Source organism: Chrysemys picta, chromosome 5, assembly GCF_011386835.1.
Source record: "Chrysemys picta bellii isolate R12L10 chromosome 5, ASM1138683v2, whole genome shotgun sequence".
Lineage (NCBI taxonomy): Eukaryota > Metazoa > Chordata > Testudines > Emydidae > Chrysemys > Chrysemys picta.
The window spans coordinates 56,017,915-56,034,321 of NC_088795.1; the positions used below are offsets into that span (position 1 = coordinate 56,017,915).

The 16,407-nt window shown below is 40.8% G+C and overlaps 1 protein-coding gene across 10 annotated transcripts in view; it reads right to left on the bottom strand.

Moving 5' to 3' along the window:
* Window positions 1–257: 257 nt before the first annotated feature.
* ANAPC10 (anaphase promoting complex subunit 10) overlaps window positions 258–16,407 on the bottom strand; it is a 69,382-nt gene continuing 53,232 nt past the window's right edge. For 6 of the 10 annotated variants that reach the window (XM_008166115.4, XM_005284298.4, XM_065597773.1 and 3 more), the window contains one exon: window positions 258–1,907. In XM_008166115.4, coding sequence (XP_008164337.1) covers window positions 1,677–1,907 — 231 coding nt within the window. In that variant the 3' untranslated portion in view covers window positions 258–1,676. Of the gene's footprint in view, window positions 1,908–12,897; window positions 13,090–16,407 lie in introns of all 10 variants that reach the window. The other 4 variants (XR_010601800.1, XR_010601799.1, XR_006174422.2 and 1 more) reach the window with 2 other exon arrangements.

The following is a 16,407-nucleotide window of genomic DNA, read 5'->3' on the forward strand; positions in this document are numbered from 1 at the left end:
AAGGGAAAAACCGTTATCAACAAGAATACTGAGCTTCCCTCCATACAAAAAGCTATAATTTTGTCAAGATATTCTAGGAAAATCAGAACCCACAAGTGGAATTATAGATTTTAGGTCTAATCCAAAACCCACTGAAATCAATGAATATCTTTTGACTGATTCTAGTGGGCTTGGGATCAGGTCCATAACGGGGAAAATTCATTCCTAATGTTACTGCATTAAAGGCAGTAGAGTTCAACCAGAGATGAATTTGCACATTTATGGTAGCACATTATTTAATGTAATATACAGTTACATAAAACTGATCTCAGTGTTACATTTCTGAGCCTCCTTTTTTTTTTTTTTTTTTTTTACCTCCCTGCTCCCGTCACTCCTGTGCCTTCTTTTCCTAGACTTCCTCCAGTCTTCAACCATGTTTTCTTAGCCTCTTCTCACATGGCCTTGCCCGTGTTTTAATTATGCTTCCCAATTTTAATTATTCGCAGTGTGATTTTCAAATCTTTTGTCCTAATTTTGCTCCCATTGCAATCAATAGGAATTTACCAGTGTGTTCTGGTTTTTTTGGAGGGGTGAACAGAGTTGGATAAATGATGACGGCTTTTCAAAATTTCACCCATATATATCAGATTTTAAAAGGAAGATTGTTAGCTTTCTGGTCTCGCTTTTTTTAATCACAGTGTAACCACCAAACAATAAGAATGCAAAAACCCATTAAAAAATAAGATTACATGCTTCCATTAGTTATAAATAGGCCATGCACAAGTTTCTTGTTTGCCTTGTGGTGGTTTTTATTTCAAAATGGCTTATCTTTTTTCTTCTAAGAAACTCCATAACTTAAGTATAACATAGAATTCAGATAAAAATCTGAGCAGACTATTTTATGTGATCCATGGGACTTCAAAGGGTGCCAGGAAGCAATGCTAAGGAATGTTGCCTGTGCATTCCTGGCATGTCTATTGTTACATTAGAATGATGTAATGGTTACATTATATCTGTAATGACAGGACAATATAAAATACAGTTAGAAATATTCACTTTCCTTCTAGATTTCAATTCTTTTTCAGTTATACAGAAAAATGAAACCCACATCGAGACCTATTAGAATAAAAACCCAGTTAAATACATTTCTCACCAGAAACAAGACATGCACAATACCACAGTGGAGTCATTTCAAAAACATAAAGAACCCCCTTAAAAGAATGAACATCCCGTACCCAGAAAAAACTACAGTAGTAATAATTCATTAAAAATACACCGAATTAAAACACAGCTTTTTTGGACTGACCCAACCAAAATATGCAGTCATGCCAAGAAGTATTCTAATGCATTATCAACAAATGGAGAAACTACCTGGAAAAAAAGAAAATACATGTTATCTGAACCACGGTTATCCATTTCGTAGCAAAGCAAAGAGAAAGTTCTTTTATACATGTTTTGAAAATCTAAAAACTTCCTAAAGCCTTTGTAAATACAATTAACAGAAAATGTGACTATCGAAAGCAGATTAGAAATCAAAAAACAGCGCAACTAAAACAGGTTAAAGTTACACACAAAAAAGTTAAAGTATATAGAGAGACAATTCCACAAGAATAAGTCCTGTCACTTTTTTAACAGGAAAAGATATTTGAAACAAAACTGATAACAAAATCACTTTTATTGTTTCTTCATAAGAAGATTCATCTTATAGAACGATACATCATGAAATCAATTGTTGTACATCTAGGAAATTTACCAATAGAGCTTTCTTCCACTGGAGTGTACACTTTAATTTGTCTCATGTGAGTGTCTCTTCCATTCTGATGATTGGCTAAAACAGCAATCTGAATCATAAATGTGCGAATAGGCTTCTTATGAGAATCAGTTAAAGGAACATGAATCCACCCACTCGGTTCCACTAATTCAAGTTGCTACAAAAAAAAAGAAAAAAGAAATGAAAAAAGTTTTAATCCACTTAACATGAATTACCACAAATATTTAAAAAATCTGCTCTATACAACATGTCAGATTTAGCTACATTCTTAAAAACCAATTTGAAGAAATGCAGTTTAATAATTCAAGCTGAATTCCCTGCTGGTGTAAATAGGTGCAACTCTATTGATTTCACTGGATTTGTGTATGCATTCCCCAGCTGCAATTTGCCCTTTAGTTGATGTTTTGCTAACTTAAAAACAAAAATAAATTGAAAATATCAGTAGAAAGATGGATATAAAGTTATTAGTTAACATAGTAAAAATGTTAAATTAAAGCAACATGGTTCTAATCCTCACATGTAATACATGTATCAGAAAGAAATTGGGACTAATGTCAACCTATAAAGCTTCTTTCAATTTGTTTTAAAATTTTGATCCAACCAATCTGAACTCTCAAAGAATGGAATGAATACATTATTTGGATTTTTACATAAATCCACAAGAAGTGAGGATTCCAAAATTCCACAGATTTTTGTGGGGAGGGAAGTACAGCAGAGATTGAGGATAGGTGGAGGATTTCATGATGACATGTAATGTGCTATCTGCCAAGTTCCATGACTGGTGTCTCAGCATTCCAATGTAGCCAGTTAATCAGATCTTGGTATGACAGCCTCCATTTTAACTTGGCATTGACAAAAAATGGAGTAAAGTGCAGTATAGTCATTTTTTCCTCTAATCCTACAAAAATTGATGTCAAAGTGTGCAGAGTTATAATCAACGTCTAAACCACGTCATCTGTGGTCAACATGTGGAAATGGGGCAAGATGCTATGTAAAAAGTTGGGGAACAGCTTATCTTGTAGCTACCCATCCTCAACAAAGCACAACTAAGATAAATTGTTTGTGAAACACTCACATGCTACAGTGCTGAGACCCATTAAAACCCATGGGGAAATTAGAAGAAAAATAAATTATTAAACAGCTGTCATTAATTGAGCACAATCCATTCTGTGCACTGAATGAGACAGGAGTCCTGCGGGAAAAAACAGTGCACAAGGGGGCCAAATTAAGGTTGCACAAAAAAGCTTCATTCTGGCATTTCCTAATTTTCAGTATCAGAGGTGTAGCCGTGTTAGTCTGAATCTGTAAAAAGCAACAGAGGGTCCTGTGGCACCTTTAAGACTAACAGAAGTATTGGAGCATAAGCTTTCGTGGGTGAATACCCACTTCATCAGACGCAAGTAATGGAAATTTCCAGAGGCAGGTATAAATCAGTATGGAGATAACGAGGTTAGTTTAATCAGGGGGGGTGAGGTGCTCAGCAAAAACCTGTAGGAGAACACTTCAACCTCCCTGGCCACACTATAGCAGATGTAAAAGTAGCCATCTTACAGCAAAAACACTTCAGGACCAGACTCCAAAGAGAAACTGCTGAACTTCAGTTCATTTGCAAATTTGACACCATCAGATCAGGATTAAACAAAGACTGTGAATGGCTATCCAACTACAGAAGCAGTTTCTCCTCTCTTGGTGTTCACACCTCAACTGCTAGCAGAGCACCTCACCCTCCCTGATTGAACTAACCTCGTTATCTCCATACTGATTTATACCTGCCTCTGGAAATTACCATTATTTGCATCTGATGAAGTGGGCATTCACCCACGAAAGCTTATGCTCTAACTTTTCAGTGTTTGATTTTGCAACCGGGGGGAGATAGCTCAGTGGTGAGCATTGGCCTGCTAAACCCAGGGTTGTGAGTTCAATCCTTGAGGGGGCCACTTAGGGATCTGAGGCAAAATCAGTACTAGGTCCTGGTAGTGAAGGCAGGGGGGCTGGACTCGACTCAATGACCTATCAAGGTCCCTTCCAGTTCTAGGAGATAGGATATTTCCATTTATTTATTTATTTTATTTAACATTCTTCTAATGCAACTTTGTGTGTGTAGTGTTGTACAGTTTTTTAAAAACAAACAGACATTCACATGGATTGGAACAGGCACCACAGACTTCTGTCACTTGCACTAAGGGAATAACTGATAGCAATACTAGGTTGTTATTCTATATGTGGACCAGCACTATAGAGGGACATGTTGCTACTGGGTTCCACAGATATTTGATGACAGCATAGGAATGGTAAGACTCTAGAATCCTGGGTCCCATTCCAGGTTTTGGATGGGAGTGTGCTCTGCTGGGAAATTATACTTATCCCCATTTCTCTAGCATGACCCCTTTGGCCCCATCTCTCCCCATCTGTCCTTATCCTGGATCTTCTCCACGTTGGCTCTTTGTCCTGGTCCCATTCTCTGCATCTGCCCATACATCTGGCCAAAATTCAGGGATTTCCGTTTGCTAGAAATTTTGGTATTTTCTAATTTGCCTTCATTCTGACTAGGAACAAAAGCAAATTTACTGAAAATTCTCAGCGAACTGGAGATCCCTGAAAACTATTTCAGAAATATCAAAATATGGTGTTCCTGAAACAAAATATGTGAATTTGATATTTTTGTCAGTTTCACAACTGCTTTTGGGTGAATAGGAGCTGTCAAATTGACAAGAATGTCAATTTCAATTCAACACTCAGTGCCAGGGAGCCTGCCAGCTCTGGGTAGCCCTGGCTGGAGCTGTGGCTCTCCGGGCTGCTAGACTCCTTGCTTGAGCCCCACGGTCAGGGAACCCCATGGATTCAAGACTCCTGTGCCTACAGGCTGCCCACTTGGGGGAGGGGAGGTAGGAGACTGTGCATGGCATGCCTGCTCCAGACCCGGGGGCCCTGGAAGCCAGTCCTAGGACTCCCAAGCTCCCAGCACTGCAAGAAGGACCCTGGAAGTCCTGAGAGCCATGGCTTGAGCTATCATACAGAGCCCCAGCAACCCCCTTGCTGTAGACCAGAGAAACTAACAGCCTAGAATCCCAGCTCCAACCAGTATGACCCGGGTTACTTCTGTGGAGTGAGCAGATCTGACAGCCCCATGACTCCCTGCCGCAGAGCCTAGCAACACTGGGAGTTTCAGCTCCAGCAGAGGTTCCTAGGGCAGCTGCCATAGAGCAGGGAACCTGCCAGAAACATGGAACCTGAAACAGAGAGGTTCACCATGGAAACCTGCCTGTGTTTCAACTAAAGTTTTGTCAAATCTCTAACAGATTAGACTAAACATTTTGCTTCAGCAAACTGATGTCTCATTAGTCAGAAAATTTCTCACCAGTTCTACCCAGCCAGTCCCAATCTCCACTCCTCAGGCCTCTCATTCCAGTCTCAGTCTCCTTGCCCAGCAAGTCTTAGACTCCCCCTCTGGACTTCCCATCCCAATTTCCTCACTGCTCCAAGTCCCAGTCTCCTTGCCTAACTGTTCTCAGTTTCCACCCCACCAGCTCCTTGTCCAGCTAGTCCCAGTCCAATCCCCCACCAGTTCCTCATTAGATCTGTTTCCCCCCACCATTTTAGCCTACAGTCACCTTCCCTGTCACCAACCTCTTTCTCTGTTTCCACTGACTATGTCCCTATCTCCCTCCCCAGGCTCCTCATTGACAATCTCATTAACCCACCCCCTTGTCCCAGTCTCTTGGTCCAGCCAGTTCCAGGCTTCCCAAACACCCCAACTTCCAGTCCCAATTTCTCTCTCCCCCACCCATCAGGCTCCAGTCCCAGTCTCTTCCCTGCTCCCCCAGGGTCCTTGTCCAAGTCTCCTCTCCTCCTCCCCTTAGGTTCAGATCTTGACCGCCTTGCAGTCCAATTAGGCAGCTTTTTCTTCCATGCTGCCTGGCGGCCAACAGGCTCTCAGTTCACGTGCCTGAACCCAAACTCAGCATGGTGCACAGTAGCCCAGAGCTGTGATTGCAGGAAAATCCTTCTAAATCCCAGGCTGGAGCATGCCTAGTGCAGACAGAATCTTCAGGGAATTTAGCTGCTAAAAATCTAAGAAGCCTCTACTGAGCATGTGCTTACTACTATTTTTCACAGGCTCATAACTTGTCCAAACTTGGACAAATTTTCACGAGGACAAGAAAAGGCTCAACCTTGGCACCAGTGCACCGCCGTAACAAACTTCAAAGCCCTGCACCAAAGCTTGGAGGTGCTAGAACTTCTCAGTGAAGTGGCTGTAAAATTTTTGTTAACAGGCAAAAAAGCATTTCCCCCTAATCTTGTTCTTAAAAACAGTTTAACTATTTTAGCTGAAACTTTCTGCACACACAAAAATTCAGCCTGAGGCAAATACCTACCATAGACAATTTTAGGCCAAAATTTTAAAGTTTGGCAAAAGTTATGAGAAACTGAAAACTGGCTCTTATAATGCTATATAGTAAGTAATATAATAATAATAATATAATATAAGTAGTATCAGGAAACCTTAACTATAGGTGGCGCTAAAGCTCCGCCTATAAGAAGAATGTATAGCTGTTAACCTGTCTCAAATGACTTCATTGTCAACTGTATTATATGTGAGCAATAAACACCTATTCATATGTTCTATTTCAAATCAATTGTGCCAAGATTATAATTCCCTGGGAACCACTGAGTCACCAGCAAAAGTCCATTATAAATGGCATTGTTGTATTTTAAGTGACTTCCTATAATTTTTTCTCCAGATGCAGGCCATTCACTAAATCAGATTTAAACAGCTTTTCATCAGAATTAAATGCCCTGGGCAATTTTAAAATGTCTGCCAGAATGACTAATTATGTAACAGATTAAAAAGAACAAAAGTTCAATCTGATTTTAAATCTATTTAGGTGTGTCTCATTAAAAGACAAAATAAAAAGAACTGAAAAAAGCAGCAGTTACAAATGTTGATTTTAAATGTTTTTAATTCAGGGCATCTCCTCCATCTCTTTCTAACCTGGTCTACAGTGTAATGATTGAAACGATCATTGTATTGAATTTTAAATACTAAAATTTTTGAGATGGTTGGCAGTTGAGAAGGTATAAAAAATAAGAACTAAAATAAAAACACAATACAAAGTTAAAAAAGTTAAAATGGCGGGTCAATCTCACTGCTTTTGCCCTTTTGTGTTCTGCTCTAGGCCCTGATCAGTCTGTCTCTTCTGTCATCTCTGCTTTCAGGCCACCTCTGATTCTTCCCATCCACCTGCTCACCTCTGCCTATACTTTAGAGACATACGTATGTAATAGCAAAAAAAAAATTAAATACATCAGAAGCAGGAAGCCTGCTAAACAATCAGTGGGGCCACTGGACAACTGAGATGCTAAAGGAGCACTCAAGGATGATAAGGCCGTTGCGGAGAAACTAAATGAATTCTTTGTATCGGTCTTCACAGATGACGATGTGAGGGAGATTCCCAAACCTGAGCCATTCTTTTTAGGTGATAAATCTGAGGAACTGTTCCAGATTGAGATGTCATTAGAGGGTTTTGGAAGAAATTGATAAACTAAACACTAATAGGTCACCAGAACCAGAATGTATTCACCCAAGAGTTCTGAAGAACTCAAATGTGAAATTGCAGGACTACTAACTATAGTCTGTAACATATCATTTAAATCAGCTTCTGTACCAAATGACTGGAGGATAGCTAATGTGATGCCAATTTTTAAAAAGAGCTCCAGAGTTGATCCCTGCAATTACAGTCCAGTAAGCCTAACTTCAGTACTGGGCAAACTGGTTGAAATGATAGTAAAGAACAAAATTGTCAGACACAGAGATTAACATAATTTGTTGGGAAATAGTCAACATGGTTTTTGTAAAGGGAAATCATGCCTCACCAATCTACTAGAATTCTGCGAGGGGGCCAACAAGCATGTGGACAAGGGGGAACCAGTGGATACAGTGTATTTGGGATTTTCAGAAAGCCTTGTTCAAGGTTCCTCACCAAAGGCTATTAAGCAAAGTAAGCAGTCATGGGATAAGAGGGAAGGTCCTCTCATGGATGGGTAACTGGTTAAAAGATAGGAAACAAAGGGTAGGAATAAATGGTCAGTTTTCAGAATGGAGAGAGGTAAATAGTGGTGTCCCCCCGAGGTCTGTACTGGGCCCAGTCCTATTCAACATATTTATAAATGATCTGGAAAAAGGGGTAAACAGTGAGGTGGCAAATTTGCAGATGATACAAAACTACTCAAGATAGTTAAGTCTCAGGCAGACTGCAAAGAGCTACAAAAGGATCTCTCAAAATTGGGTGACTGGGCAACAAAATGGCAGATGAAATTCAGCGTTGATAAATGCAAAGTAATGCACATTGGAAAACATAATCCCAACTATACATATAAAATGAAATTAGCTGTAACGACTCAAGAAAAATCTTGGATTCATTGTGAATAGTTCTCTGAAAACATCCACTCAATGTGCAGCAGCAGTCAAAAAAGCGAACAGAATGCTGGTAATCATTAAGAAAGGGATAGATAGTAAGACAGAAAATATCATATTTCCTCTATATAAATCCATGGTACACCCACATCTTGAATACTGCGTGTAGATGGGTCGCCCCATCTCAAAAAAGATATATTGCAATTGGAAATGGTTTAGAAAAGGGCAACAAAAAATTATTAGGGGTATGGAGCATCTGCCATACGAGGAGAGATTAATAAGACTGGGACTATTCAGTTTGGAAAAAAGACGACTAACGGGGTACATGATAGAGGTCTATACAATCATGACTTGTGTGGAGAAAGTAAATAAGGAAGTATTATTTACTCCTTCTCATAACACAAGAACTAGGGGTCACCAAATGAAATTAATAGGCAGCAGGTTTAAAACAAATAATAGGAAGTATTTTTTCACACAACACATAGTCAACCTGTGTAACTCCTTGCCAGAGGATGTGGTGAAGGCCAAGACTACAACATGGTTCAAAAAAGAACTTAGATAAATTCATGGAGGATAGGTCCCATTAATAGCTATTAGCCAGGATGGGTAGGAATGGTGTCCCTAGCCTCTGGTTTGCCTGAATCTGGGAATGGGTGTCAGGGGATGGATCACTTGATGATTATCTGTTCTGTTCATTCCCTCCGGGGCACCTCGCATTGGCCACTGTCGGATGACAGGATACTGGGCTAGATGGTCCTTTGGTCTGACCCAGTATGGCCATTCTTATGTACTCTCACACTACACTAATCCATGATATAATTTTATATTTGCAAATCAAAACACAAACTATATAAAAGGACAATGAAATTGTATTTTCCAAAACCTAATTAACCTGATTCTTCACTGTCTTGCACATTCCATAGTTATTTATAATTGTGTCAAAATGTTTCTGAAATGCTACCACTGTAATTTATTGCTGTTTTCCACCCAGCTGGAACTGGTGTAAGTGATGATTAAATGTGTGTGAGGTACTGCAGAATTAAGCCCAATATACTGTTAAATGTTTTAGTTCAAATTCTACAAAGATGATTAGATGTAATATTCTAAGGGCAATGTGTTCTATATTGGCTTTGCTGACCTCCTTCTGCGCTAAAAAATCCAACCTATATTAATCTCTTTGATTTAAGAAGAGTATTACTACAATAATTTTCCCTCCAGAGACAACACCACTTAATTAAACCTATTGACATTAACCTCTTAATTCCAAATTTACTTTGTTTAATTTGGGAATGAAGTCAGAGAGAAAAGGGAGTCCTTGAGCAACTGGAAATTGAGGAAGAGCTGAGCAGGTAGAGTGTGAAGTGGAGAGGAGATGACAGTGGAAGAGGAATTAGGGAAGGGCAAATGGAAGCTGTCAACAAGAAGCAGCATGCCAACTGGTACGGACAAAGAGGAGTTACTCTTTGGTCAGATTTTGTGGCCAAAAAATTTTCAAAAGAGTGCTACAGATATTTCCATCTCAGCTGGTTCCAACACATGGGATTAAGCTGTTTTACTGCTTCCTGTTGTGACTTATTTGACCTATTAGCTAGTTTCTTTGGGTGACAATTATCCAATTCCCAATTACTCTGATGTGTGTAACACACTAAATTAGGGCAGGGGCCGGATGGAATCCAACTCCCATCCCAGAGAGAGATTTGTAGGCTACAACACAGCCCCTCCATGGTCATTACTCCAGCACTGATACTGGCACAGCAGCCACCACTGCAAGCATTAGTGCCATTGGATTTGCACAGTCATTGATCCCATACTTCCTTCCTACCTTGTTCCCAAACCTCCCTCCCTTTGTGTTGACTTGTTAAAGACACTGCACAAGTCCCAACTCCATTCTTGTAGCAACTGCACCCCTGTCACAATCACAGTTCAGGGCTCAAGCAGTACAGAGCACACCTTATAACAGTAGTCTGTACCAGGGTTATTTTCATCCTATAGATCCCATCGCACAGTCCTTTCTCAGGCAAAATGCCTATGAATTACAGGGGATCCTATGTAAGTGAACCCCTTCTTTTGTACTTGACCCCTATTTAACTTAAACACTAGGAAAAGGGAAGAAAATTATCTCACTGCCATGCTTCATATATACTATCTATGATCACTTCAGAATGTTGCATCAATGAAATTGCTACATTTGCTTCCTCTTTTCTGGTGTACCATCTATTTGTTTACCTTATTTTGGGTAATTAATATCCTTGAGCCACTGAACTATTCCTGTTTCCATTTGTGGACCCCTTCCATTTCTATTAAGAGTATCAACAGCACACATAACAGCTGTGGTAACCACACTTTTCAGGTAGTGAGACACAAACTGGATGCTATAAGCATTCTAGAGTGATTTTATGCTTTATCAAAGTAACACAGACATGACACTATGGGTACCTTAAAAACAACTTTGAAACTTTGTTCAATTTTTCTGAGAGAGACTTGATTTTGCTTTCAATAATCTGCTTCATAAAGCTGTCAAAATGGCAGCTTCCTAAATGGCAGCTTCTTTATTATATTCTGACACTTGCACTATTTTAGTGATTTACCAATCTTTAAAATTAGATGTAGCTGTTAGAGTGATCTATATTAATTGATCTTGCCTTTTTATATGCTATTGCTTCCAGGGAACTTTTAAAAAAATCCAAGCTCTTCAAAGTAGCAGGTGTTCTCAATCAATAAAGCATTCCCCCCCCCCCCCCCCCAAAAAAAAGGAAAATTAAAAGTCAATCCCAGAGGGAATAAATCCTACTTTCGGAAATATAAGGTATTTATCAATGTACAGAATCTCTCAAATATGACAGTGATCAAATATGGAAAAAATTCTTTTTCTCTTTATCTGTGATTTCCTGTTACAGTGCATATAGCTCTCCATAATAAGTGGCAGGGAAAAAAAGAGCCCAGTCCCAAAAAAGGTGATTTCCTCCGCCCCCCCCCAATAACTGCCATGCACCACAATGTAGCTACCAGGGTTTAACTTCAGCAGGCTTCTGCATAATTCCAGTACTGGAACTGTCAACACATGAAGTAGCAGATTCTGGGCTTCAGCCATCTCTTCACTTAGGAAGGAAGAGAACCAGTTAACAGCAATGATGCACCAGTTCCAGCAAACAGTGAAGCAGATCCAAGAGAAACTTCAGAAGTTCCAAGTGAGTCAAAGGAGGGACACCACAAGAGCAACTTAACAAGCAACACAGAATCATAGTCAGTCAAAGAGCCTACTGTGAAAAGCAAGCTCTTTTGCTCTAGTGAAGCAACGACCACCTAAGGAGGTGACTTTGTGGTCATCATCAGTCACCTCCCTTAAAATGATCAAGACATCTCACTTCAGTCCATTAGGTCAGAGGAGCTTTCTATTCACTCAGGCCAGAGTTCCTGAAGAGTCATGGGGAAAGCAGTCCTGTTCCAAAGAAGTTTCAGTAGTGTCTTTAGCAGCAGTTGAAAAAGAACTTACATTAGCTGCACTAAAAACTGAAAACAAAAGTGCCAGATTTAAAAAAAACAAACAGATTTGAACAACTTCAGCAGAGTAGAAAGAAAGAAGAGTTGAAGAAAACAGAACATGCTGGAGAAGTAAGAAGGCTGAAAGAATGAAGAAAAAGCATTCTTGATGAAAATTTCTAATGACTGTCTCTTCCTTCAAACCACAGACTATTCAAATGCAGGTTAAAGCACTGCCAAGAAGCACCAGTGCCTATCTACCAAAAAGTTATGTCTAATTGGAATAAATAATGACAAAATATATAAACAGAATGGCAACTGGTCAATGAAGTTGACTGATATAATGTACTGTAACATATTTGGCACAAAAATAATGAACACAAGGCCAAAGAGGTACGAAGGTTAACTAGACCAAGGAGACTTTATCTTACAGTTAAAGTGGACTCAAAAATGTGCTTATATTATGGAGAAGATATTCAAAATGCCAAACAGCTTGTACATACTGTTTCTGTAACTTTGGGCATGCAAATCACTTGCAGAGTTTTTGCCCCTATCACTTCCCCACACAAACAGTAATAGCTCAGAACCACTTATAAAGAAGTAAATGTAGTGCAGTGTAAGTACACAGTGTACCTGTACAGTGCATTTAAAAAACTGCATGCAGACTAACTCAGTATCAATGTATAAGAAGCTTCTTAGCTCACTAAAACAGACTTCCACAACTTCTCACTCATCTCCATCCCAGTCAGAAAAAAATCTCAGGAAATTAGACATTCCTTGTTACGTGCCCAGAAGATGAACATCTCTAGTTCAGTCAGAGCAGAGGACAAAGCTCATTCCAGACTTGAGGGCCTTTCACTGTGAACCCTCAGCCAAGAGGCAGACACGTCTAAAGATTCTGAGCCAGATTCTCAACTGGTGTAAAATGACAGTTTCCATTAAGTCAGTAATGATTTACTTCAGCTGAGGATCTGGTTCTTTAAACCACCCTCTGACTGGTTATGGTAGGACAGCAACAGTCTCTAAAGCAAACAGGATTCGAACCATACAGGGCTTTATGGATCAATACTCCATGAATGGTACAAAGAAATTGAATCAGGATAGTGTAAGCTCGGGAACAAAGATAATTATATAAACTCCCTATAGAGGCATCATTAAATAAGCTTCCAAGTGAATTTTGCACATGTAAGTCATATAATTTGTGTGCTTAAGCTGTAATAGAGAGAAAATTGCATTAAGAACAGTTACTTACAGGACAGTAACTGTGGTTCGTGGAGATACTGTTAGTGTGGATTCCAGTATAGACATGCATGCACTTCATGCACGTGAAATTGGATATTTTTGAATTGCAGAGTCGGTCAGGTTTGCACACATGCCCTCTGGTTCCTCATGCTCTTTTGTACATGCATAAAAGGTGATGAGGCTCCCTTGCTAGCTGGAGAGTCTGAAAAATAAGGATGAAGGCAGTTTGTGGGATACATACATACTAACTCCAACATCTGGAAGAACCACAATTACTGTGGAGTAAGTAACCACTCTTCCTTCTTTGAGTATGTGTCATGTGAATCCCCACTGCAGTGACTGGTAAACAGTACCCCTTCTGAACAGTGGGATGAGGAGTATCAGATGCATCAGTCAAACAGAGATTATAATACTGCTCTCCCAAATTTAGCAGCCAGGGCAGATGCCAAGTCCATTGTATAATGCAAATGTTAGTGGGTTACTCCATGTCACTGTCTTGCAGCTCAAGGAAATTGGCACATTTCTGAAGCAGTCAGAGGATGTTGCTTGAGCTCTGGTGCAGCAAGCCTCGATGTTCAGTGGGAGAGGTACACCGGCCAACTTGTAACGAGACACACATTGTGATGAGATGGTCTGACCTTCAGAACTCCCAGTTATAGTCAGAAATACTGGAGAGACAACCTGAACAGTTTGGTTCTGTCAATATAGTAAAGTAAAGTTCTGCAAATGTCCAGTGTACGTAACTTCTCTCCTGACATAGTGTGGGGCCTTGGGAAGACAACAGGCAGGTTAACTGATTGATTCAGATGGAACTGTGAGATCGGCTTGGGGATTAATTTAGGGTGAGATTTCACCACCACTTTGTCCCTATGAAACATCATGTAGGGAGGGTGATCTATAAGTGCTTAGAACTCACTCACTCTCTTTCTCAGCCAAAGAGATAGCAACTAGGAAGACAGTCTTCAAAGTGAGGTGAAGTAGGGAGTATTCTGAAAAAGTCTCAAAGGGAGACCTCAGGAGTCTCAAGAGGACAATGCTGAGGTCCCAGGCAGAAGCAGGTTCTCTGACTGCTGGTTAAGTATGACACAGACCTTTAAGGAACTTCAACACTATCAGGTGGGAGAAGATGGAGCATAACTGAACAGGTGGATGACATGCAGAGATTGCTGTGAGGTGGACCTTAATGGAGTTGAATGAAAGGCCAATGTATTTCAAATGCAGGAAGTAGTCAAGGATCTTAAGTCTGCATAGGGTTCAGTTATGCTGGACTACTATGATAGAACCTCTTCCATTTAGACAAATAAGTCTTTCTAATGGATACTTTCCAGCTCTGTATCAGGATCTCCTGGACTTGTCTGGAACAGTCCCTGTCCGTGGTACTTAACCAGCCAACATCCAGGCTGTCAGATTCAGGAATTTTGGATATGGAAGAAGTAATCTGATTGTGGTGCTGTGAAATCAGGTTCAGGCAGTCTGGGAGCTGAGTAGGTATATGAATAGATATCTACGACAAGTGTGTCAGTCAAAATTGCCTTGGCCAGTAAAGAGCTATAAGAATGATCATGGCTCTGTCTCATTTGATTTTGGATATCACACTGGGGATCAGAAGAATTGGTTGAAAGAAGTAAAGAGGGTCTTGATTTCACTGCAAAAGGAAAGTGTCTGGTAGCAATCCCACACTCCTGGCCCTTCTGGAACAAAAGTTCTGACATCAGGCATTGTCCTTGATAATAAACAGGTCTATCACCCAAATCCCCCAACAATGAAATATCAACTCGATGATGAACCTCCACAGGAACCATTCATGACTGGTCACAGATTATCTGCTCAGGAACTCCACGGAGTTGTTGCTGACTCTCAGAAAATGAAGAGGCTTATCCTGTGCTGGTTGCACCATGTCCAAATTTTGATGGCCTCCATAGATGGGGGCAATGAGCAGGCACCTCCTTGCTTGTTTATATAATGAATCACAGATGTTTTGTTCATCAGGATCTGCACTGTAGAATGTCATACAGGATAGTCTGATGGCTCTGAGTTCTATGACATTTATGTTAAATCCTATGACTTCCAGAGACTAGGTCCCTTGCATTTGTAGGTGGTCCAGATGGGCTCCCAACCCTGTATCTGACAGGGAAGTCGTGCCTGACTAACCTAATTGCCTTCTATGATGAGATAACTGGCTCTGTGGATGAGGGGAAAGCAGTGGATGTGTTATTCCTTGACTTTAGCAAAGCTTTTGATATGGTCTCCCACAGTATTCTTGCCGCCAAGTTAAAGTAGTATGGGCTGGATGAATGAACTGTAAGGTGGATAGAAAGCTGGCTAGATCGTCGGGCTCAACGGGTAGTGATCAATGGCTCCATGTCTAGTTGGCAGCCGGTTTCAAGCGGAGTGCCCCAAGGGTCGGTCCTGGGGCCGGTTTTGTTTAATATCTTTATTAATGATCTGGAGGATGGTGTGGACTGCACTCTCAGCAAGTTTGCAGATGACACTAAACTAGGAGGCGTGGTAGATACACTAGATGGTAGGGATCGGATACAGAGGGACCTAGACAAATTAGAGGATTGGGCCAAAAAAAACCTGATGAGGTTCAACAAGGACAAGTGCAGAGTCCTGCACTTAGGACGGAAGAATCCCATGCACTGCTACAGACTAGGGACCGAATGGCTAGGTAGCAGTTCTGCAGAAAAGGACTTAGGGGTCACAGTGGACGAGAAGCTGGATATGAGTCAACAGTGTGCTCTTGTTGCCAAGAAGGCTAATGGCATTTTGGGCTGTATAAGTAGGGGCATTGCCAGCAGATAGAGGAACGTGATCATTCCCCTTTATTCGACATTGGTGAGGCCTCATCTGGAATAGTGTGTCCAGTTTTGGGCCCCACACTACAAGAAGGATGTGGAAAAATTGGAAAGAGTCCAACGGAGGGCAACAAAAATGATTAGGGGTCTGGAACACATGACTTATGAGGAGAGGCTGAGGGAACTGGGATTGTTTAGTCTCCAGAAGAGAAGAATGAGGGGGGATTTGATAGCAGCCTTCAACTACCTGAAGGGGGGTTCCAAAGAGGATGGAGCTCGGCTGTTCTCAGTGGTGGCAGATGACAGAACAAGGAGCAATGGTCTCAAGTTGCAGTGGGGGAGGTCCAGGTTGGATATTAGGAAAAACTATTTCACTAGGAGGGTGGTGAAACACTGGAATGCGTTACCTAGGGAGGTGGTGGAGTCTCCTTCCTTGGAGGTTTTTAAGGCCCGGCTTGACAAAGCCCTGGCTGGGATGATTTAGTTGGGAATTGGTCCTGCTTTGAGCAGGGGGTTGGACTAGATGACCTCTTGAGGTCCCTTCCAACCCTGATATTCTATGATTCTATGACACATCTCTGTGATTTAAGTTCTTGTTGGGGGAGGGACTGAGAATGGTACCTCCTTGGGTGTTTTTGAGTTCTACTCACAATGTCAGTTCTGAGAGGATATGAAGTGGAACAGAGACCTTCCTGTCCTCTGGCAGCTCACCAGAGGGTAGA